Here is a 23378-nt window from a genome sequence, read left to right on the forward strand (position 1 = left end):
CTTTTCATTTTTTTAACTAAAATAGTTTTTAAAAGATATTCAATTTAATTTTATTTAAAACAACGCGCCAAGCTGTATGCGCACGTAATATCATTTCAAAATGACGTCTTTGATATTGTTGTTTTAGCCTAGTGCGTGCAGATGTTTTGCTATTTTTATATGCCTAAAATTAGTAAAAGATATGCAATTGAATTTTATTAGAAAACCAACATGAATGCGCACGTCAAGTCATTTCGGAAATGATGTCGTTGATATTGTGTCACAGCCATTTGCGTGCTGATGTTTATTTTGCTAAATTTCCATAACAGTGAAACTATCAAATTGCTAGAAACTGTGAAATATCATTTTATTTTTATTTCACTGATCAATACCTATTAACTTCAGAAAATCATATCATAAATTGATTTATTATACACATCATGCGTATCAGTGTCCTTATCAACATCCAACAGTGAAAATACAGCATGGTGTATTGAAAAATCCGTATAAAGAAAGTAGTAGTAGTAGTAGTAGTAGTAGTAGTAGTAGTAGTAGTAGTAGTAGTAGTAGTAGTAGTAGTAGTAGTAGTAGTGGCAGCAGCAGCAGCAGCAGCAGTAGCAGTAGCAGTAGCAGTAGTAGTAGTTTTATTCGTGCATTATGTCAATAACAGTACATTTTACATCAATATAAGATATATCACATTTATGAAAAAAGAAGATATATCTCATATTGTATTTGCATGATATTAAGAGTCCTAAAAGTTATATCACAGAAAGTTTAACATGAAATACATAATACTAGATCTACTAAATCAAGTATTACTTCTGGTGTTAATGATAAAGCTATCTAATTTATTACCAAATAAAGTTTTACCAAATAAAGTTTAACATAATAAATGACATTGCACAGGTTAACCCGTAAAGATTTGCACAAGTACAAAAGCTTATTTCAAACGGGGTCCATGAAGATACTGTCGTTTTCCAATATAGACTTATGTTTATTCAAATTTTCTTACAATATAATCATTCTATTCAGTATATATAATATATATATATATATATATATATATATATATATATATATATATATATATATATATATATATATTATACTGTAATTGTTAATGCAAATATATTGCATGGAAATAAAACCTTTCAATGTTCCTTTTACAACCTTGTATTCACCATGTTTTTATTTGTGAACATGGATTTATTCTGACCAACGTTTAAATATGCACATATCAACAATTCTTTAATTTGTGTACAGAAGAAATCCCGAAAATGACGACTTGTAACTTCCAATCTGGCCGGGCCCAGAACACTGGCCAACAGATATCTGGTCCCCGGCTTTGACTTCAGACAACACGACCGTACTGGCGGAGGAATACATGCTGTACGCAGACACCTCAACTAAGTAGTTCCGATCGTTTATCAGAATATAACAGTTGAAGTAGTCGGTTGATTCTGCTGCTATTGTCACAGCAAACAGATAGACTCCGGAATATGGAGCTGTAAATATTCCAGTGTTGGTATTGTAGTCTGAACCTGATTTTGATATTAGGCTGGCAAAGATCAGAGGTTTGGTGGGATTCGCCGGAAGAGAGATATGGCGACTCCTGTATGAAAAGTGAACCCTTGCGTCTGAAATATAAATAAGGCAACTATGCGTAGCCAATATGAGGATATCAATTTTAATCAGATTAGTAAAATGTCATAAAAATAATATCTATTGCAGAGTATAAATGATGACGGTATACCAACAACATAATAATGCATTCTGCATGTATATATATATATATATATTCAAAGTTTTACCCTGGGAACCATTGCATCGAGAATCTTAAAATATGTTTTGTTCCTAGGAAATATTTTTCAACTGCAGTACTGACCTGTTTGAAATACTTCCTATGAGCAGAATTACACCTAAGATACTGGATAAAATGGGATCAATTGCTTTTATCATTATATTTCTGTGTATTGTTTGTTTTGGTCATTTTATGGTGCCTATGCAAGATACGCTCAGTACGAAATCAAACAATCGTCGCCTCTTCAAACGAAACACAACCCAGACAGGCGCGTAGATGCATTTACGCGAGTACGCGGCTGAATCCACATGCTTTTGACATTTTTTTTTTCAAAAATCAGCCAAAGTTGCAGTATGCGTACATGACTACAAGATCCTAAAACTGTCCATTTACCAGTACTTAATAAAGCACATTGGAATGCACCAGATTGCACAAGGGTTTTCAAAATTGTCTGAGGGGGCATGCCCCCGAACCCCCCTGGCACAATAATGAATTCACATGAATAGATGGCTAGCAACGCCCCTGCCGGAGAAACTGAAATTTCCATTCGGAGTCGAAATCTATAGATCTACCAAATGAAATTGAATACTTTTTAATGAGATAGAAACATATTCTTATTCGATACCTTGTCCTTTCCCAGTGACATTCTGAAAGTTGTTCATGCATGTTGCGTTGAAGGTCTGTATCCATTGTGACGTCATATGGACGTCATCACGTGTTTGTCGCAGTTCCTTTTCCAATGACGTCACTGTCTCTCGTGTAGAATTTAAAGTGGAGAATGTCTCGGAAAAGGTTGCCTGATTGCTTTTAAGGCTAAAAAATAAAACTTAGCATACATATTTTATTCATAGGTTTCAACGTTTGTGTTTGCCTCTGGTATGCCTCTATTAATATTTTACCCAACAGTTGAGTCGACGGGCACACCCAGGGGGTTAGATTAACTGCAAATGATGTTGTCTCAATCCCATCCCTGAAACAGAGTAATTTGACAAACTCCCTGGAGTCTAGATGGACCAGACGATAAGAATCCTTTAAAAACACATCCGGCCAATCTTATTTCCCGTTTTAAATAGAGGTTGTCATCCAGGGGCGGTTCCAGTCCAGGATTCGACGCTATAAGTGGCGTCACTTAGAGGCGTAAACTTTTGATTTGCGCCCTTCCCTCAGAATCGAAAAAAAATACTTTGTCTTAAATCTTGGCGGAGGGGGGGGGGGGGGGGGTGTACAATTTCTAGTCCGAAAAGGTGCCTTTCGGACGTATTTTATTACTCTTTTATCTCCTATATTGAAACAAAATGTTAACTTCGACGGGTTTTTTTAGGGGGTGGGGGGGGGGCGGGGCTTTCACCCGCTTTCTAACGTGCACTACATGTCCGTTGCTACCTCCCTGCTGTGGTAAAACATTCATTGGTACTACATGCGATGTACGTATCGCTACATCTCAAATCTCAAATTAAAAAGTGGTTTAAACTTCGTCACTCATGAATTGAGCCTTTTATTCGCACCTTTTACAATATAGAGAATATATTATCAGTATCTCAATCATATGTTACAACCCTCTAGTTATTCATCAAACTTGGGTATTACCCTGTTGTCAAATATGTTCTCAGCCAATCAGAGCACCTCGGCCATTTTCCTTCGTAACAACCTCGGATGTGTATGGACAGTTTTACAATGTTTACAATTCTCGTTTCTTTACATTTAACTACGCTGAAAGTAGATCGCGTAGTAATTTAAATTATCAGTTAAGTCTTAGGACTTTACTTGTAGGACTTTGAATGATTTGTGCAAAAATTCACTTCACTGGAAATCAATTTGAACTTAGTAATACTTAGTAAATTACACTTTTAAACACTTCAATTAATTAAAATAAGTATTATCAATTTTACGAACAACTTTTACAAATGTATTGGCATACATCCGAATCTCCTGGTATGGCGGAGATGGCCGAGGTGTTCCGATTGAACTTCAGCAACACGACCAAATTGCCATGAATTCTGAACGCATCATACCCCGACCATGACACATGTATTGACATGTACACAAAATAACATGTGTCTAAGCAGAGGACGCAATAAATATTTTTTACTGAAATGCTTTTAATGTCAACGATGTTTGATATGTCATACGATTTAAAAAACAAACAAACAACAACACAACACAATAACGTTACGCAAAGTACCTGCTTTCCAGAACAACAAGTCTTCGCTCAAGATCAGCGTTCTTCTGTTGCTCGGCATTCAGTGACGATTTCAGACGCTGAACGTCGGTCTGTAGAAATTGCGTTAGATCGTTCTTGGACTGGATTTCCGTTTGCAAGCGAGCAGTTTGGTTTGTTAACATTTTGAGCTGGGACTTAATAAGATCCAGTTCAGATGGAGGGTCACCACTTTGGCAGTGAGTTTCTCTAATTACAGAAATGATCAACACAAGACCGACAATCCGTTCTGCAACTGATTTCACCATGTCTTAGTTGGTTTTAAACACTATTAGTTTTCTTTTAATTCAGTTCTAAAACTCGACTAATTTATCGAAATTTTAAGCATTGACATCTAGCATATACGCAAATGGCGAATCTAGTTTTATTATGTAGAGTTTATTATGTTATAACCGCTTATATTTGCAACCTTCGATGTTGAAACCATGTAGTTGTTATCATTTAGTTGAACGGACGTGTTTGTGTTGCCGAGCAAAATGAATTTCTAAAGGAATTGTTTAAAGCTGCACTCTCACAGATTAAACGTTTTGACAACTTTTTTTTATTTTTTTGTCTTGGAACAAGCCAATTTTTGCGAAAATCCATGGAAACCAGTTATATAAGACTGCTGACAAAAATTAGATCGCAGATTTTTATAATTAAGTTCAAAATTTGATGTTTTGTGCATTTTTCTTAGCCCGTTAGTAACGGTTTAAGCCATAAAACGTTAATTTTCGAACGGAAATATGAAAATCTACGATCTGATTTTTGTCAGCAATCTCATATCATTTGTTTACAGATATCTATGCAAAAATTATCCCATTCCAAGACAAAAAATAAAAAGTTGTAAAAATGGTAAATCTGTGAGAGGGTGCAGCTTTATATATAAATGCATGCGACATGACATTTGGCCAAACTTTTGTAAGTTTAATTGAACACAAATATCAAAACTTAATTAGCTTCTAACTAGACCCTTATAGACATATTATTTTACGAAACGCCTTCGAAATATTAAAAAAGAAATAATCGTTAAGATTGGACCACAAAAAAAAATGTATTTACATTCAAAAGTACGAAGAAAAGATGTCATCAAAATTATAGCAATAGTTTCACATTATGAAAATTGCACAGATCTATATTAACACAAAGATTTTTCATGTTGCCATAACTCAAAACCATTCAAGATATTCACATAAAAAATAAGAATTCGCAATGAGTGTAGCAACGTACATACCTGTATTGAACATGTAGAGTGATTAAGGAATGAGCTGCGGGATTGATGTCATTATCGGGAAATGAACACAGCTGGTCAAAGTGTGTCATGACCAAATGACTTCATGCGTACATTAACCAGCCCGACTGCGTTCATGTCCCCGTTAATGACATCAATAACGCAATTAATTACTTGTATTTACACCATTATTTATTTCCAAAATTGTTAAAAAGTACTTAATTCCATTTAAGGAAACCTTACAGTAATTAATTATCACCCATCATATAAAAAGAATGACCCGATTGTAACCGGAAACAGTTTATTATATGACGTCACTATAATGCGAGAAAAAATAATAGCTCTAAAACACTTTTCTACGTAAAATTGAAACGATAAGAATACATTTAACAAATCATAAATAGACACTTTTCAAGATGTTGATTAAAGTTTTTCGTGGCCTACTGCCACACACAATAACAGTACGTCAAGCAATTTTTAATTTATGTTTAATCGCTTTTTCGAAAAGGCCATAAATGTAAGGAAAGGAAATTGAGCTGTAAATATTGACCGTTGACTAACTGAGAAAACTGAACGATTACATGTCACCAACTTCTAACGTTCTTCGGTTTGGCGCGGTCGCAGATTGAACCTGGGACCGTTCAAGCTATGGGAACGGCGTCTTTTCGTACCAGCGGCTTTTTGCATAAACGATGTGCTGCTAATAAAGGGTACGTCAGTAGATTAGCATCAGTACGACGTCGATGTGGCGTCGTGGTCGTAGAACGAAAAATTACGTCTTATTGTGTACTTTAATTTGGGAAAATATGAAACGCTAACGATGAACAAAACCACTTTCAACTGTTTTTATGGGTGCGTTAGTAGGTACGCATCAGTATCAGACGTCGCTATGGCGTCGTGGACGTACGACGTGGAGGTCATGTTATGTACTTTAATTTGAATAAATATTAAACGCTTATCCTGAACTGTCAACTGTTCTTATGCTGTTGTGTTTTGTTCCAAATTGTTGACTCAATGTTTTGATAAATACATGAATTATTTCTATTGTTGCGTAAAAAGTCGGCACATACGTCAAATTGTAACTTTGAGAATGAAATAAGCAAACCATTCACAGCAAAGCCACCGTGTCGAAGCGCTCCAACAAGATGGCGCTTCTGGTATGCCTACAAAGGGCGAGGTTGCGGGGTATTTCAGGGGGTGAGGTACAAATTTGTTTTAAAGAACGTTAAACTCCTTATTTTGTGCAATTTAAAGGGAGGTCGAGGACGATTGAATTACCTACATCATCGTGTCATTTAGTGTATGCAAGACGTACCAAAGGCGTAGGTCGACCTTTTTTCTTCAAAGTCAGCGTGTATTCAAACATGGTAAACAATTTCTTGTCATTAAGTTATTTCACCGTCGCTAAAAGTGTTTCTCATCATTTCTGTGTATTTTGAAGTGTTAACTAGCAACATAATTTGTACTTATTCAAGCCGGCTAGTTTTCCAGCCCGCTAGTATTCCAGCCCGCTAGTATTCCAATCCACTAGTATTCCAGCCCCCTAGTAATACAGCCGGCTTCTATTTCAACTTGCTAGTATCCCAGCCCGCTAGTATCCCAGCCCGCTAGTATTTCAACCCGCTAGTATCCCAGCCCGCTAGTATTTTAGCCCGCTAGTATCCCAGCCCGCTAGTATTTCAACCCGCTAGTATCCCAGCCCGCTAGTATTTTAGCCCGCTAGTATCCCAGCCCGCTAGTATTCCAACCCGCTAGTATTCCAACCCGCTAGTATCCCAGCCCGCTAGTATCCCAGCCCGCTAGTTTTCCAACCCGCTGGTATTCCAGCCCGCTAGTATCCCAGCCCGCTAGTATTCCAACCCGCTAGTATTCCAGCCCGCTGGTATTCCAGCTCGCTAGTATTCCAACCCGCTAGTATCCCAGCCCGCTAGTATTCCAACCCGCTAGTATTCCAACCCGCTAGTATCCCAGCCCGCTAGTATTCCAACCCGCTAGTATTCCAGCCCGCTATCCACCCCGCAAGTATTACAGCTCGCTAGTTTTTTCCACCCGCTTGTATTCCAGCCCGCTAGTATTCAAGTCCGCAATTATTCCAGTACGCTAGTATTCCAAAGCCCGCTAGTATTCCAGCCCGTTAGTATTTTAACCCGCTAGTATTCCATTCCGCTGGTATTACAACCCTTCAGTATTTGAATCCGCTTGTATTTCTGCCGCTAGTTACCACAAGCTGTCGAATGTTGGGATTATTACTCCGGACATGTATGTTTATAAAACAACGCAACACGTTCTTTAAAAATAGTCTTAACAAATTTATCAACAAACTTACTGAAAAAGACGGAGTTCTCTAACCGGAACTGATTTTTAAGAAGGTTTTGGTTAAATTCAACCATTTATTAGTTTGACTAATGGTGAAGACTATGGCAAGTGCGGCATTGTCTAGGATATGCAAAAGGCATTCGAAACTCCTCCGCCATTTGCCATCTAAAACATCCTCGGATGTATGCCGATACATCACCAGAATTAATTCGTAAAATTTTGAATAAGAATATTAATTAATTGTAGTATTTTAACGTACATTTGGATATAAAGTTATAAAATGATTGCCAGTGAAATGTATTCTGACATATATAATAAAGATATCCAAAAGTAAAGTAGTTAAGTTTAACTGCTTAATTGAAATTACTACGCGATCTTTTTGCAGCGTAGTTAAATGCACAGATTTCTGACGTAAACCGTCCAAATACCAGTACAGCTGAGGTTGTTTTCGATTGAAAATGGCCGACGAGTTCCGAATGAAATAAATTAAGACACGTACTATTAACTAAGATATAGAGGATATTTGTTTATTTCAGTGTAAGATCGTATTTTATTTCACGAGTGCCATTGAAAACATATTTTCACGAGTGGCGAATGAAAATATAGTTTTTCTATGATCACGAGTGAAATTAAATACGATCTTACACTGAAATTAACAACTTTTCTGTTTCTATTATGCTTATTTTCGGAGCTTTATTCGTTTTTTAAAATTTATTTCTGAATTACCCCCTTTTTTGAAAAGGGCGTTATTTACGCCGCAACCCGTGGTGCGCCTCTCGCGCAAAACTATAGCTGTCAACTTTTCTATTTCCAGTTTGTTGAGAAAAAGTTCTCTGCTATTCATTCTTATAGTTTATTTTTCGCTCGTTTTAAGTGCAAAGTTTTTTATGAATAGTACTCAATGAAGTTTTATAAGTGCACATATGTTCCAAAAATACGAAAACACTTTTATTTTAAGTGGGGCATGGATACATAACAAAATTATTACACCGCCATTTAATGAATGAAAATTTGGAAGGTCAAATGTGCTATCAAAACAAATGCGGATACTCATTGGATTTTAAACATTTTTCTTAGTTTAAGACTGCATGTGTTTCATGATACATAAATATTCAGTCATCTTACTGTCAGAGACCAGTCTGTTTCGCTTGAAAACAGGTTTGTTTTCCAGGTAAATAGTGAATTCCACGCTAGTTTGTTGAAAATATTGATGCGTTGGTGGGGTAAAAAGTATCAGATTATCTGTATATTGTTGTGTGAATTTTCCGGGAGCTCGTTTTACGTATTACAACGACAAACAGTTCAAAATACTTTTGAACGATGCTATCAAATTCTATTTATGTTCGAACAGTTGTTTTCGTCTGTAATTTTTGTTTGGTACATGTTTGAAAGCAAATGTTCGAACATTCAGCTCAAGATCAAGAAAACGTTTGAAAAACGGGATAACCGGTATTAAACGGTAAATTGTTAATTTCCAAATATATATTTATTTATAAAACATTTCTTTAAATTTTAAACATTTTTTGCCAACATTTACTGGTTCAAGGTCCACAGTGTTCTGTTTTTATCAAGGGGAAATAACTTTAAAGGAATTTCAAATTGATATTTTCACTGTTGTTTTTTCACTGTGAAAACCCCATATTTCATCGAAAAGCATGAAAGAAACAGACTTAACCTATAGATGCTATAAGCGAAAGTGTATTGTTTGAAATGCGAAAAGCAAGATCCAACTGCGGTGTTTATCTTTTATTCAGACACATTCAAATACAAGGCAATCATACAGACTTTGTTTACACTCTTATTAAATGTCTTCCGATTGTTTTTGCATACACAAACACTTCTTTGCATCCAAATGATGGGTGTTTTTTCATAATTACACAGCATTTTAAGGCATTTTTTTTACATTTCGATTTCAAAACAGTATTACAGTCAGTGGTTATAACTGAGTAATCTGGTTTGTAAACGTGTCGTCGGTGTTACAGCACGGGGTAGCTGGCCTGTCTTGTGATGCCACACGTGTCTCCTTTGTCCTTCGCCATAAAGATGTAGCCGTGGTCACCCCAGGTCCGACCCCAACTGTGGAACAATCGTATAATAATTTTCTAAGCTTGAATGTATATGAATTGGTCACTGGCTACAGAATTTCAAACCAAATCATTTTTAAAAAAAATTCTTATAATTCCCGGAAAAAAAATCTAATACCAACAAAAACAATCACATTTTTGGTATTATCATTTTTAGTTGGGAATTATAAAAAACAATATTTAAAAAAAAAAGCAAGATTGAGTTTGAAAATCCGACGCTAGTGAAATAAGTAGAAAATTAATTTCCATTTGAATATAGCGTAATATCCGCTAGGTGGCAGATTATAGAAAGTTTCGTGCATTTTCGGAATTAAGTGTAACTGTCATTCAGCTTTGGGCAGTCGAAGTGTTGATTTCAACAGTTTAATTTAAAGATTGGAGTTTTGTGGTGAAAGTTAAAAACAGATTGGTAGAAATACGCGTTTAACATGAATATAAGGTATTAACTTATTAAACATGGATAATATTAAAATTATTTAGAAATAAGTCCTTTTATTATCAGTTTGAATATATCATTCTGCTGTTTGTCTTTATGTGTATATGTACGGTTGGTTGCCCAAGTCCTTAAAGCAGTATCAATTTTGAAATGCGTAAAACTGCACTCTCACAGATTGAACGTTTCGACAACTTTTATTTTGTCTTGGAACGAGCCAATTTATGCACAAATGCATGGAAACCATGGATATAAGACTGATGACAAAAAATTAGATCGCAGATTTTCATATATAAGTTCAAAAATGGTAGTTTTATGCATTTTTCTTAAACAGTTAGTAACGATTTTAGCCATAAAACATTAATTTTCGAACGGAAATATGAAAATCTGTGATCTGATCGTTTGTCAGCAATCTTATATCATTGGTTTGCTGATATTTTCGCAGAAATTGGCTCATTCCAAGACAAAAAAGTTGTCAAAACGGTAAATCTGTGAGAGTGCAGCTTTAAGGTTACTGGCCCATGCAACATAATGAATAGCAATACACAGAATAATTGTTTGTTTCAATGTTATATAATTACAAATTTCACAGAGTGCAAAACCAGCTAATGCCACTCGTGAAATATTTTGTTTTGGTGTTCACGAAGGGAAATATATTGCGAGTTTGCTTTGAAACAAACATGGCTTTTATGATATAAAAAGACAGTTCATTGTAGGTTTTCAGAAAAGCACCCTAAATGGTACGGAAAAGAAACGTCATTTCGGAAATGACGTCGTTAAAATTGTGTCCCAGCCCTGTGCGCGCTGACGTTTAATTTGGAAGTAAAATCGGTCTAAAATGTCATAACAATGAAAAATATCAATTTGTTATTTAACTGTTTCAAACAGTCGAATGTCATTTTATATCACTTATAAATATCGATAAATCACCGGAAAGTGTATTATAAATAAACAAAGTACATAAAGTAAACAGGATGATACACAATATCATGAAATGGGTATTAAAGGGAATTCGCTCATGTTTCGGACCAAAAATTAGTTTTACCGGTAATGCATCTAAAAACATTTACCTTTATCGTTATTTAACTGGATGATACCGAAATTTCAGAAAAAATACATCTAAAGTATAAATACAAACTGTTTTAAGTGGGGAGCGAACCTACACCGGTATAGTCAAGAAAAAATAGAAAACCGAAGCCTTTACAACTCGGCCACAGAACTGATAAAACACTTGATAGGTATTCAAAACTTTATCTAATACATGGGCAACATCATCACGTGATTATGTGATCAAGCAATCACGCAACAAGGCTAAAACAAATCGCGTTGCTAACGTTTTACCCCAAAAATCTGCAACGACACTTTTTTGAAAGTGCTTTTGATTAACGATGACCGAGTCACATTAATTAGTTTTGTGACATTGTGGCCTATACTCGCCTGTTTTTCATGATCCAGTAGTTCCCATGTACTGAAGTTCCGTATCCCACATTGACCATAGCGTGGTTAAGGGCCCATTTGTTGCAGGAGCGATTGTAGTACAACCCCCTTTTGTAGTACCTGCAAGTTGGAAAAAAGAATGTTTGCAGAATGAGTACTTTTGCTGAAACACAAATCCCATCGTTTACATATCACACCATATACATATCACACCGTTTACATATCACACCATTTACATATCACACCGTTAGCATATTACACCGTATACATATCACACCGTATACATATCACATCGTACACATATCACACCGTATACATATTACACCGTATACATATCACACCGTATACATATCACATCGTATCATATCACACCGTTTACATATCACACCGTTTACATATCACACCGTATACATATCACACCGTTTACATATCACATCGTATACATATCATACCGTTCACATATCACACCATTTACATATCAAACCGTATACATAGCACATCCTTTACATATCACATCGTATACATATCACACCGTTCACATATCACACCGTATACATATCAAACCGTATACATAGCACACCGTATACATAGCACACCCTTTACATATCACACCGTATACATATCACAACGTCTACATATCACACCGTTAACATATCACACCGTCTACATATCACACCGTATACAGTTCACACGGTATACATTTCACACCATTTACATATCACATTGTATACATATCACACCGTATACATAGCACACCGTATACATAGCACAACCTTTACATATCACACCGTATACATAGCGTATACATATCACACCCTTTACATATCACACCGTATACATATCACACCGTTTACATATCACACCGTTTACATATCATAACGTTAATATATCACACCGTCTACATATCACACCGTAAACAGTGCACACCGTATATATTTCACACCATTTACATATCACATCGTATACATATCGCATCGTATACATATCACACCGTATACATATCACACCGTATACACTGCACACCCTTTACATATCACACCGTATACAAAGCACGCCGTCTACATTTCACACCATTTACATATCACATCGTATACATATCACATCGTATACATATCACATCGTATACATATCACACCGTCTACATATCACACCGTATACATATCACATCTTTTACATATCACACCATATACATATCACACCGTATACATATCACATCGTTTACATATCACATCGGATTCATATCACACCGTTTACAGATCATACCTTTTATATATCACACTGTAAACATATCGCACCGTTTACATTTCAATCCATAGATATGAATTTATCAAAACCACCAATTTGAATTACGGACATAAATTGAAAAATCCCTCTTATTTTTAAAACAAAAGGTATGTTTATCTTTTACAATCATTTCTTGTGATCCTACCTTCAGTTTTGTTTTCCTAAGAAGGCAAGGCTCGATCTATATTGCTTGGTACAAGATTAGAGAATCTATATTTATTGTCGAGTATATGGTAACAAATAAAAAAAATAATCTCAATGAGCTATTTTCCGACACGAAACTTCTACTGTTCAAAGATTTTCATTATATGAAGACATACTTAAACCCTCTGCTGTCGGCGTCAACGCCGACGGAGACTGGGCCGATATGGGCTACAGTCAAAGCCAGGTTCCTCTCAGACCCTCGCCGCGTGTTTCTGTGTCTTTTAATCGGAGCTACCGCACACAAACTTTTGCGGAAGCATTGACTGGAGCGCTGCGGATGTAAAGAGGAAGAACTGATTTCGAGTTATGCACCAGTCAATTGTAACCACGGACCCCAGGTCCAGGGAATAGCGGGGACTTTGACTTTCGGTCAAGCCAAGCCCGGGTAAAATCCCCGCCATACGGGAACGAACTGATGGTAAATTCCCCGCCTTATGTCCCCGCACCCCAAAGACCCTAGGTAAGGCCCATATTCCGCTACATTTGGCGCGAAGACAAAACCACCGCATACACCCTGCACTGCGGGCCACCGGGAAGGTAAAAATACGGCCCATTTTTCACGGCTATCCCCGGTATACAACCTGGCCTGGGGGCCGTGGTTACAATTGACTGGTGCATTAATCGTTACAGAAATACTAGGGTATTTTAAGATGTTCATTTACATGGTAAATATCATGCAAACCACAATATAGATACATGGATTCGCTTTGTTGAAGACCCACACTATATGTATCATGTACTCAAAAACATTTATGTATGTATTCCTTCTTATCATTGTCTGAAACTATCAGAGTAGTCTGCCCTTGGCATATTTTTAGGCACTGAACATTTATCCTGATATATTCGTCCCGAATGCACGTTTTTGAGACTATAACATAAGAAAAAATATCGACAACCCTTTGGCTAGAGACAATAGTTGAAATTTAGCACATTTTCCTTTTGTATATGGGTTTGGAAATTGACATTTAACCGAAAAAGCCATTTCTAAGTTCCAATTCTTAGTACCAATAATACGTCTTCTCCCTTCAGAAATCATAACCGACACTTAAAATCATTCGGCGCTTATCACCGTCTTTCATCTTCTCCACAGCAAAGACATTCTTTACATTCTTTACAGTTAAAGGTGTTTTGCCTCATATTTTACACGTAGCTGACGAGTTTTAATGCTGCACTCTCACAGATTGAACGTTTCGACAACTTTTTTTGTCTTGGAACGAGCCAATTTATGCAAAAATGCATGGATACCATGGATATAAGACTGCTGACAAAAATCAGATCGATAAACCTTGGAAGTAAAGACATGCGTAAAAATGGCACACTCCCGCAGTCCCGTTGGCCCGAACTCCCAGGGACCGGCGGAAATATATTGAGCCTCGGTAAATTCGAGCCAAGCGGGAATGCTTACATTTAGTATAAAGAAGTCGGTCCTTTACATCTATTTCAAGCCGTCAACGAATATTTTGAGCCAAGCGAGTTCGAGTCAACGGGGTTCGACTGTATACATATATTTCGAAACATGTGTGGTATGTCTATGTTGTTCTTTTTGTGGTACATCTGTGTTGTTTTGTATGTTCTGTTGCTCATGTTTAGTGTATGTTTGCCTTTAACTGTGTGTCGTTTAAACATTTATCTGGAAATATATTGTAATTTTTACACATGAACGCCGCACCTTAGCCCTGTATCTGTAGCAGCCCTCCGTGTCTACGCCACCTGTTTCCTCGATGTATTTGAAGGCGTTGGTCATTAACCCGCCATGACAGCCGTAGTTACCTGTGAAAGTCAGAAATATGTTATCGGATAGAGTTCAGCGTGTTTATTAATACTTGTTTTTTTTCTGGTTAACGGAAAACATGCCAAATTTGGGGCAAACATTTCATTGAAACATTGAAGTCGTTAAGCAAAGTATTAACATGATGACTGAATCGCCGGCTCGAAGATAAAAATATTAACATGATGACTGAATCGCCGCCTCGAAGATAAAAAATATTAACATGATGACTGAATCGCCGACTAGAAGATAAAAGTATTAACATGATGATGAATCGCCGACTTGAAGATAAAAGTATTAACATGATGACTGAATCGCCGGCTCGAAGATAAAAGTATTAACATGATGACTAAATCGCCGGCTAGAAGATAAACAAAAGCATTAACATGATGACTAAATCCCCGGCTCGAAGATAAAAGTATTAACATGATGACAGAATTGCCGGCTAGAAGATAAAAGTATTAACATGATGATGAATCGCCGACTCGAAGATAAAAGTATTAACATGATGACTGAATCGCCGGCTCGAAGATAAAAGTATTAACATGATGACTGAATCGCCGGCTAGAAGATAAATAAAAGCATTAACATGGTGACTAAATCCCCGGCTCGAAGATAAAAGTATTAACACGATGACTGAATCGCCGGCTCGAAGATAAAAGTATTAACATGATGACTGAATCGTCGACTCGAAGATAAAAGTATTAACATCATGACTGAATCGCCGGCTAGAAGATAAATAAAAGTATTAAAATAAATGAAAGTATTAACATGATGACTAAATCGCCGGCTCGAAGATAAAAGTATTAACATGATGACTGAATTGCCGGCTCGAAGGTAAAAGTATTAACATGATGATGAATCGCCGGCTCGAAGATAAAAGTATTAACATGATGATGAATCGCCGACTCGAAGATAAAAGTATTAACATGATGACTAAATCGCCGGCTCGAAGATAAAAGTATTAACATGATGACTGAATTGCCGGCTCGAAGATAAAAGTATTAACATGATGATGAATCGCCGACTCGAAGATAAAAGTATTAACATGATGATGAATCGCCGACTCGAAGATAAAAGTATTAACATAATGACTAAATCAACGGCTCGAAGATAAAAGTATTAACATGATGATGAATCGCCGACTTGAAGATAAAAGTATTAACATGATGACTGAATCGCCGGCTCGAAGATAAAAGTATTAACCTGATGACTGAATCGCCGGCTCGAAGATAAAAGTATTAACATGATGAATAATTCGCCGGCCAGAAGATAAATTAAAGTATTAACATGATGACTAAATCGCCGGCTAGAAGATAAATAAAAGTATTTACATGTTGACCAAATCGCCGACTCGAAGATAAAAGTATTAACATGATGATGAATCGCCCACTCGTAGATAAAAGTATTAACATGATGACTGAATCGCCGGCTCGAGGATAAAAGTATTAACATGATAATGAATCGCCGACTCGAAGATAAAAGTATTTACATGATGACTAAATCGCCGGCTCGAAGATAAATAAAAGTATTAAGATAAATGAAAGTATTAACATGATGACTGAATCGCCGGCTCTTAGATAAAATTATTAACATGATGACTAAATCGCCGGCTCGAAGATAAAAGTATTAACATGATGACTGAATTGCCGGCTCGAAGATTAAAGTATTAACATGATGACTGAATCGCCGGCTCGAAGATAAAAGTATTAACATGATGACTAAATCGCCGGCTAGAAGATAAATAAAAGTATTTACATGTTGACCAAATCGACGACTCGAAGATAAAAGTATTAACATGATGACTAAATCGCCGGCTAGAAGATAAATAAAAATTATTAACATGATGACTGAATCGCCGGCTCGAAGATAAAAGTATTAACATGATGATGAATCGCCGACTCGTAGATAAAAGTATTTACATAATGACTGAATCGCCGGCTCGAAGATAAATAAAAGTATTAAGATAAATGAAAGTATTAACATGATGACTAAATGATTGAATTGCAGGTTCGCTTTGAAAAGAATCTTCATGATAATTGGATCGCCGGTTCGAAAAACAATAACAGCATTTACAAACATAAAGAACATACACACCATAGTAGCCTAGGTAGCTGCAGTCCAACAGTTCTTGTTCGGAGAGGTGGACGGTCCATTCGGTCTTGATCTTGACGGCGGCTTCCAGGGAACCGAGGGCGGAGAAGGCCCAACACGCGCCGCAACGTCCCTGGTGATACAAAACCGGATATACTTCACCATTTAGTCAAGTATTGCATGCATGAAGATAACGCATAAAAAGCAGGGTAATCACATTGGTTCTCAAACCGGTTAACCAGTAATCAACAAATTTCATCTAAATAGGACAATCGTAACTATTCGGCCATCTCCGGCGAGTCTGGATGACAAACCTTCGATAATCAAAACATACATCTGTTCGCCATCGAAATGTTCATCGAGGCAAAAAACAACAACAGATTAGTGCGGTAAACGAGATTACCCAAAATGGGAATAATGTGAACTTTTTACTGGTTAAAGCTGCACTCTCACAGATTTACCATTTTAAAAAACTTTTTTATTTTGTGTCCTGGAAAGAGCAATTTTTTGCGTAAATATCTGCAAACCAATGATATAAGATTGCTGACAAAAGATCAGATCGCAGATTTTCATATTTCCGTTTCATAAATTAATGTTTTATAGCTTAAACCGTTACAAACGGTTGGAGAAAAATGCATAAAATATCAATTTTTAAACATAAATATAAAAATCTGTGATCTAATATTTTGTAAACAGTCTGATATAACTGCTTTCCAAGGATTTTCGCAAAAATTGGCTCGTTTCAAGACAATTTAATTAAATTAAAAAGTGATTTCAAGTGGCTGATCTTTTCCCGCGTTATTGTGACGTCTTTTGAAAAAAAATGTTTCAGGTTACAGTCGGATCGTTTTATTTACACGAAAAGATTACTGAAAGGTTTTCTTAAATGAAATGAAGTATTTTTAACCATTCTTGAATGAAATTATGAACTATTAGGTATATATAAGGATGACATGCGGGGTTGATGTCATTATCGAAGATATGAACGCAATTGGGCTGGTCAAAGTACGCGTGGAGTCCTTCGGACACACACTTTGACCAGCCCAACTGCGTTCATACCCCGATAATGACATCAACCCTGCAATTCTTTCCTTAAATAAATTACCGGAAAGCATATAATTTGAATGAATTATAATCTCAGATGAAAAATCCTTAAGCAAATACGCATTTATCATAGACTTGAACTTTACAACCAGATATTAGGCAAACCTGATTTTTCACGGGTGAGACGACGCCCCTTGTCCTCCAGTCGACCATGAGCGGCGGATCCTCATCTATTTCGTCGTCATCATCCACCACGTCCTCTTCCTGCTTTTGCGCCAACTCGGTAGGGATTATCAGACCGCTAAGATACATTCTGCGAAACTCATCGTCACCCTAAAAAACGCGTACTCGACAATAAAACACTTAGGCGTTCGTCTTTGATTTGTTCTGACTATACCTATAACCTACCCTATAATAGCCAAGTGGATTGTGTTGTCTCAGTGCATACCGCAAATATTCGTAGCCGAAACTTCAGAGAATTGCCATAGTATATACTATTGACATGACCATATAAGCTTTTCGGAGGTTTTATCATTTGGATTTATCTTTCGTGTGCTTTTATTTTTGTTTTAAATAATTAACGACAACTCTACAAGACTCTAAAGAATTGTCAATCGCTATGTTTTAACCTTTTCAAGAAATTTTGTTTTAAAAATTTACATCATCACGAACAACGCTTTTAAAACATTTCTATTGAAGACGCGAATCGAATAAGACAGTTTACGTACAGACTTACATATGAACCACTCTGTTGAATGAGCTATCATATGTCTAAACATATTAGAACATATACCGTAAAAACACAGTTATAACAATAAATCAAATTCATAAACATGGCCCGAACACATTGAACCGCAGAATGTAGAAATTCACATGTGAAACAATTACTTGAATGTCAAAACATATATCTAAACATATTTAGACTCATCACGTATAATCTCATATTTGAAACAACTGCTCAAATGCCTTAACATATATAAACATATTCAGACTCATCACGTATAATCTCATATTTGAAACAAACAATTGCTCGGACGCCGTAACATAAAAAGACACAAAGAGCAGTTTTGTTATTGCATGTATGTAGAGCATACAAAATAGATGGACGCAGAACGTACCATATCAGCAAAGTCGTTTTCCCCGACGGTGTACGTCTCCTCCCCTCTGTCAAACCGGATGTTGTGGTCTTGGATAAACTTAATTGAGTCCTCCCAATAGATCCGCCTAAACAGGAAGTGCAATACAACAGTGCAATGTAATATACAGTGTTAATCACAGTGGTTAGCGCCAAAGTTCCCTCGGCTCAAACCAGTTTACCAGTAATCAACATATTCATCCAAATAGGGCAGTCGTATCTATTCGGCCTTCTACGGCGAGTTTGGATGACAAACCACGTAAATAGATGTAAGGATATACGATTTCTTACAGGCTGCCCGACGTTTTAAAGCACTATCGTTGCGTTACGCGTAAAGAAGGCCCATGCCACAAGAATTACAATTGAAAGGATGCTATTTTGACACATTGTTAGACCATTGACCAGCGCGGCCATGTTAGGACTTTCCCCCACCACACAACTTCAATGTATATTTATATGGATAATAGCCGAGCCGGTTCCAATTGCTAAATAGTAATTTTATCATTTATTACCGGACATATAGAGCACTGCGTCCCCATAATCATGTGTTTATGACTATATGGATGGATTGTTTGCAAATCCGTCAACATTTCAAAACATATATATTCATGACTATTTCATATACCGCCAATTTCAAAGCACATAAAAACATGACTACTTCAACTATACATATCGTCAACATTTCAAAGCATATCATGATAGATTAACATAAATGATGTTCATAACAGCATTAAACGAAATATAGAGCCAAATAGCTTGTTAACAAGTAGGCAATTAAATAATTGATACTGTTCATGCATATTTTCTTTCAAACTGGTCAACTCAATTGTCCTATAACTACCTTTCCATTTCCTGTATGTTTGAGTTGTATGTTCTGTTGTACGACTTCTTGAAAGCAAGCCAATCCATGTCCAGATCGGCATTAATTGCTGACTTAAGGTCAGCGGGATCCGGGAGCTGCCAGGAATTAAGTGCCGATCCTAGGCGGAAAAGACACACTAGCGCTAAAAACGTCGCAGCACACTGAAACAATAGACCAAGCTTAAATTAGTAACAGGCGGTCGGACAACCGATTCATGCAATAAATGCGTCGGCCATCACGCACAACGCCGCCACACTGAATAATTGAAACCACTTGAGGGAAGTTCAAAAAAGAAGGAGACTTTGATTCTTGCAAAATCGGACAAGTCAAATCCGACAGAGAATCATAACAAGAAAGTTGGAGAGTTAAACAGGCCGTTCCATGAAGGAACACACATTACAACGCTATATATGATCGTGACACAAAATAATAATTTAAGTCAAACATAAGGTAGAGATATGCTTCGAAAACACACACTGTTCAATGGACCATCATAACATCAGCGGTGACTACGTCGCCTCGCACTGAAACGATGAAATAACTGAAGTGAAGGCTGGAGAAAAAGGCAAAATTAATTAACCAATATACGATAATAGAACACTATGCAAAGGATAGCAGCAAAGATGTACACTTACATCCGCGCTAATAGCGTCGCCACGCATTGGATCGTACAAGTAAAAATACGCTTATGCAAGAAAATCGGATAGTGAAAAGAAACACATACAATAACTGCGTTAAACAAAAAGTAAACAATTCAAAGCATGAGGGTACGGAACCCTGTTTTGAACATCGCGGCCTTGTCTCTCTTCCCTTTTAATTAACAAAGAAAGAAAACCAACGTTTTCGATACAATCTCGTCTCATTTTTCATTCGATGTATACACAGTGTGTGTATACCACGTGATAAATGATGTCATATATGCTACGTCGGGAGGCATAATTTTGCTTAAAATGAAGACTTAAATCAAAGATAACTTTTCTTTTACTACACCATTTTAAATGAAACAAAGGGCCGTCTATGCCCCTTAAGGAGCCCCGCCTTCGTTTTATTACCAGAGTTTGCTAAGGTGATCATCAAACACTTCGACAAACCGTATTTTGAAAAGGTTTGTCGAAGTGTTTGAGGAAACTAAACTCTCAATCAAACTCTGGTAAAAGACCAAATGCGGGGCTCCTTAAGGGGCATAGACTGCCCTTTGCATTTATGACGTAATTTATCACGTGGTATACACACACTGTATACAATAATCCTATCAGTTTTCTCATCAAATCACAAGAAAATGATTTCGTTTCACAGGAGTCCACATAAAAGTGCAAATCGAGATGGGAAATCGCGCTTAAAACGTCGCCCCGCCGAAAGACTTATATATATTTATATCAAAAACGGTATCAACAGTGTGTGTTTACCACGTGATAAATTGCGTCATAAATGCTACGTCGATAGGCAATATTTTGCTTCTAATGAAGACTTTAAACAAACATAACTACATTATTTCTTCACCATTTTAAATGAAACGTAGCGCAGTCTACGCCGCTTACGGAGCCATACATTCGGTCTTTTACCAGAGTTTGATAGAGAGTTTAGTTTTATTCAAACACTTCGACAAACCTTTTCACAATACGGCTGTCTGACGGAGCACTGTCAAAACACTATTTTGGAAACAGGTTTCGAAGTGTTTGATTAAACAAACTATCTTATCAAATTTCGATAATGCAAGGAAGGCGGGGTTATTTAAGCGTCATAGACTGCCATTTTTTTTTTTTAAATGGTGTAGTAAAGGAAAAGTTATCTTTGATTTAAGTCTTCATTTTAAGCAAAATGTGGCCTTCCTATGTAGCATATATGACGTAATTAATCACGTGGTATTCACACACTGATCAAGGAACTTCTAAAAACAAAAAAATAATAAGACGAAATAAACACAGCAGCGTGCTTACATGGTTGCCATACAGTCCAGCAGTAGGAACAAAAAAAACATTTGAGTAAGCGCAGCAAGATACAAATGCAGAACCTATTAAAACATATATTTTCATGTATAATTCTATTATGAACTCTATCTTTGTTATATTGTGATGTCATGTGTCTCCCGTTGATCGTCTGTTAGGCATTGAACACTGTTGCTCTTACAAAACTCAGCGTGAACTACAACATGTACAAGGTACCCGGCCCATAAATAAGGTACTAGTATCAGATGTTAGGGTATTGACTAACCGTTATGTTGAATTTGGAAGCCAGGTTTGACGCCCAATATAATTTTGAAATAATTTGAAAAAGCCACTAAAGTATAATTCAAATTTGACATATATTTGTATCTTAAAGCGGTACATACTATCTAGAATAATAGCTCCAAGTTACGCGTTGTTTTATATTTTTACCGTTTAGATAATTTTATTTCTTCAGGTTTTAAGTCTAGAACTGGTGCGATGTGTGTTAGCAAATAACTGTAATGTTATGCTCTTATTTAGATTATCTAGATTTACGCATCGGGTAACCAAGCGATATACATGCAAAAATAAACGCCTGAACTAATATAAATATATTCTCGGCTTTACATTTTTTCTAATTTTCAATTTTATTCAAAGAAATAGGCAAAGATATAACAATGTGTATACCACGTGACAAATTACGTCATATACGCCTCGTCTGAAGGCAATACGCTGATGAAAATGAAAACTTAAAAGATAACTTTTCTTTTACTTCACCATTTTAAATGAAACAAAGGCAGTCTATGCCGCTTAAATAGAATAAGGAGATTATTTTTCATCAAACACTTCGATAAACCTGTTTCCGAAATAATGTTTTGACAGTCCTCCATCAGACGGCCGTTTTGTGAAAAGGTTTGTCAACGTGTTTTAAGAAACTACACTCTCAAACTCTAGTAAAAGACCGATGGAGCGGCTCCGTTAGCGGTGTAGAATGTGCTATGTTTCATTTAAAATGGTTAAGAAATTGTAAAGTTATCTTTGTTTAAAGCCCTCATTCGAAGCAAATTAGCATTTATTAAGCAATTCGGCACGTGGTACACACACACTGAATAAGCAATGTCTAAAAAAATGCTAACCTTCATCTTTAGTCCTGCCGTGCAACTGCAAGTGACCAGGTCCTTGTGATATGCTTTATACCATGTAGCTCTCAATATCCGGTTGATGGTCCTGGGCAAGTGGTGTCCGGGTCGCTTATCGGCAGGGTGTGAGAATAGCTTCCTCCATGCTCAAAAAGACGGACTGATAGCTATAATTAGTTACGGAGTTCTCAAAAAACGAGCTATAACAATACATGATACAATCAGAACCATGCGGATAGGATGTTACAAATTATAGATCGGCACTTGTAGATTGAAGTATGAACAATTAATTAAATGATTGGCTTCAACGAAACACTTCAAAATAATAATTGACAAATTGACGCGTAAATCAAGCGATTTGATCTGAATACAAATCAAAAATATTTTTTCGAAAGTATAACATAAGTTTTTTTTTCATATAATATATAAACTTTATAAATGT

The 23378-nt window shown here is 36.5% G+C and overlaps 2 protein-coding genes across 2 annotated transcripts; both read right to left on the reverse strand.

The window, feature by feature from the left end:
* Positions 1-1124: 1124 nt before the first annotated feature.
* LOC128218830 (uncharacterized) lies at positions 1125-4338 on the reverse strand. The gene is made up of 3 exons (XM_052926549.1): positions 3966-4338; positions 2409-2596; positions 1125-1619 (listed from the first exon to the last, which is right to left on the reverse strand). The coding sequence occupies exons 1-3, from the start codon at positions 4247-4249 to the stop codon at positions 1231-1233; spliced, it is 861 nt and encodes a 286-aa protein (XP_052782509.1). The 5' UTR covers positions 4250-4338; the 3' UTR covers positions 1125-1230.
* A 4922-nt stretch (positions 4339-9260) lies between these two features.
* LOC128218990 (procathepsin L-like) lies at positions 9261-23082 on the reverse strand. The gene is made up of 9 exons (XM_052926784.1): positions 22934-23082; positions 19852-20033; positions 18994-19099; positions 18041-18208; positions 16835-16964; positions 14639-14739; positions 13086-13240; positions 11482-11601; positions 9261-9603 (listed from the first exon to the last, which is right to left on the reverse strand). Exons 1-9 carry the CDS (start codon positions 22937-22939, stop codon positions 9504-9506), a joined length of 1068 nt encoding a protein of 355 aa, XP_052782744.1. The 5' UTR covers positions 22940-23082; the 3' UTR covers positions 9261-9503.
* Between the last annotated feature and the right edge of the window lie 296 nt (positions 23083-23378).

This window comes from Mya arenaria, chromosome 15 (genome assembly GCF_026914265.1).
Source record: "Mya arenaria isolate MELC-2E11 chromosome 15, ASM2691426v1".
Classification (NCBI taxonomy): Eukaryota; Metazoa; Mollusca; class Bivalvia; order Myida; family Myidae; genus Mya; species Mya arenaria.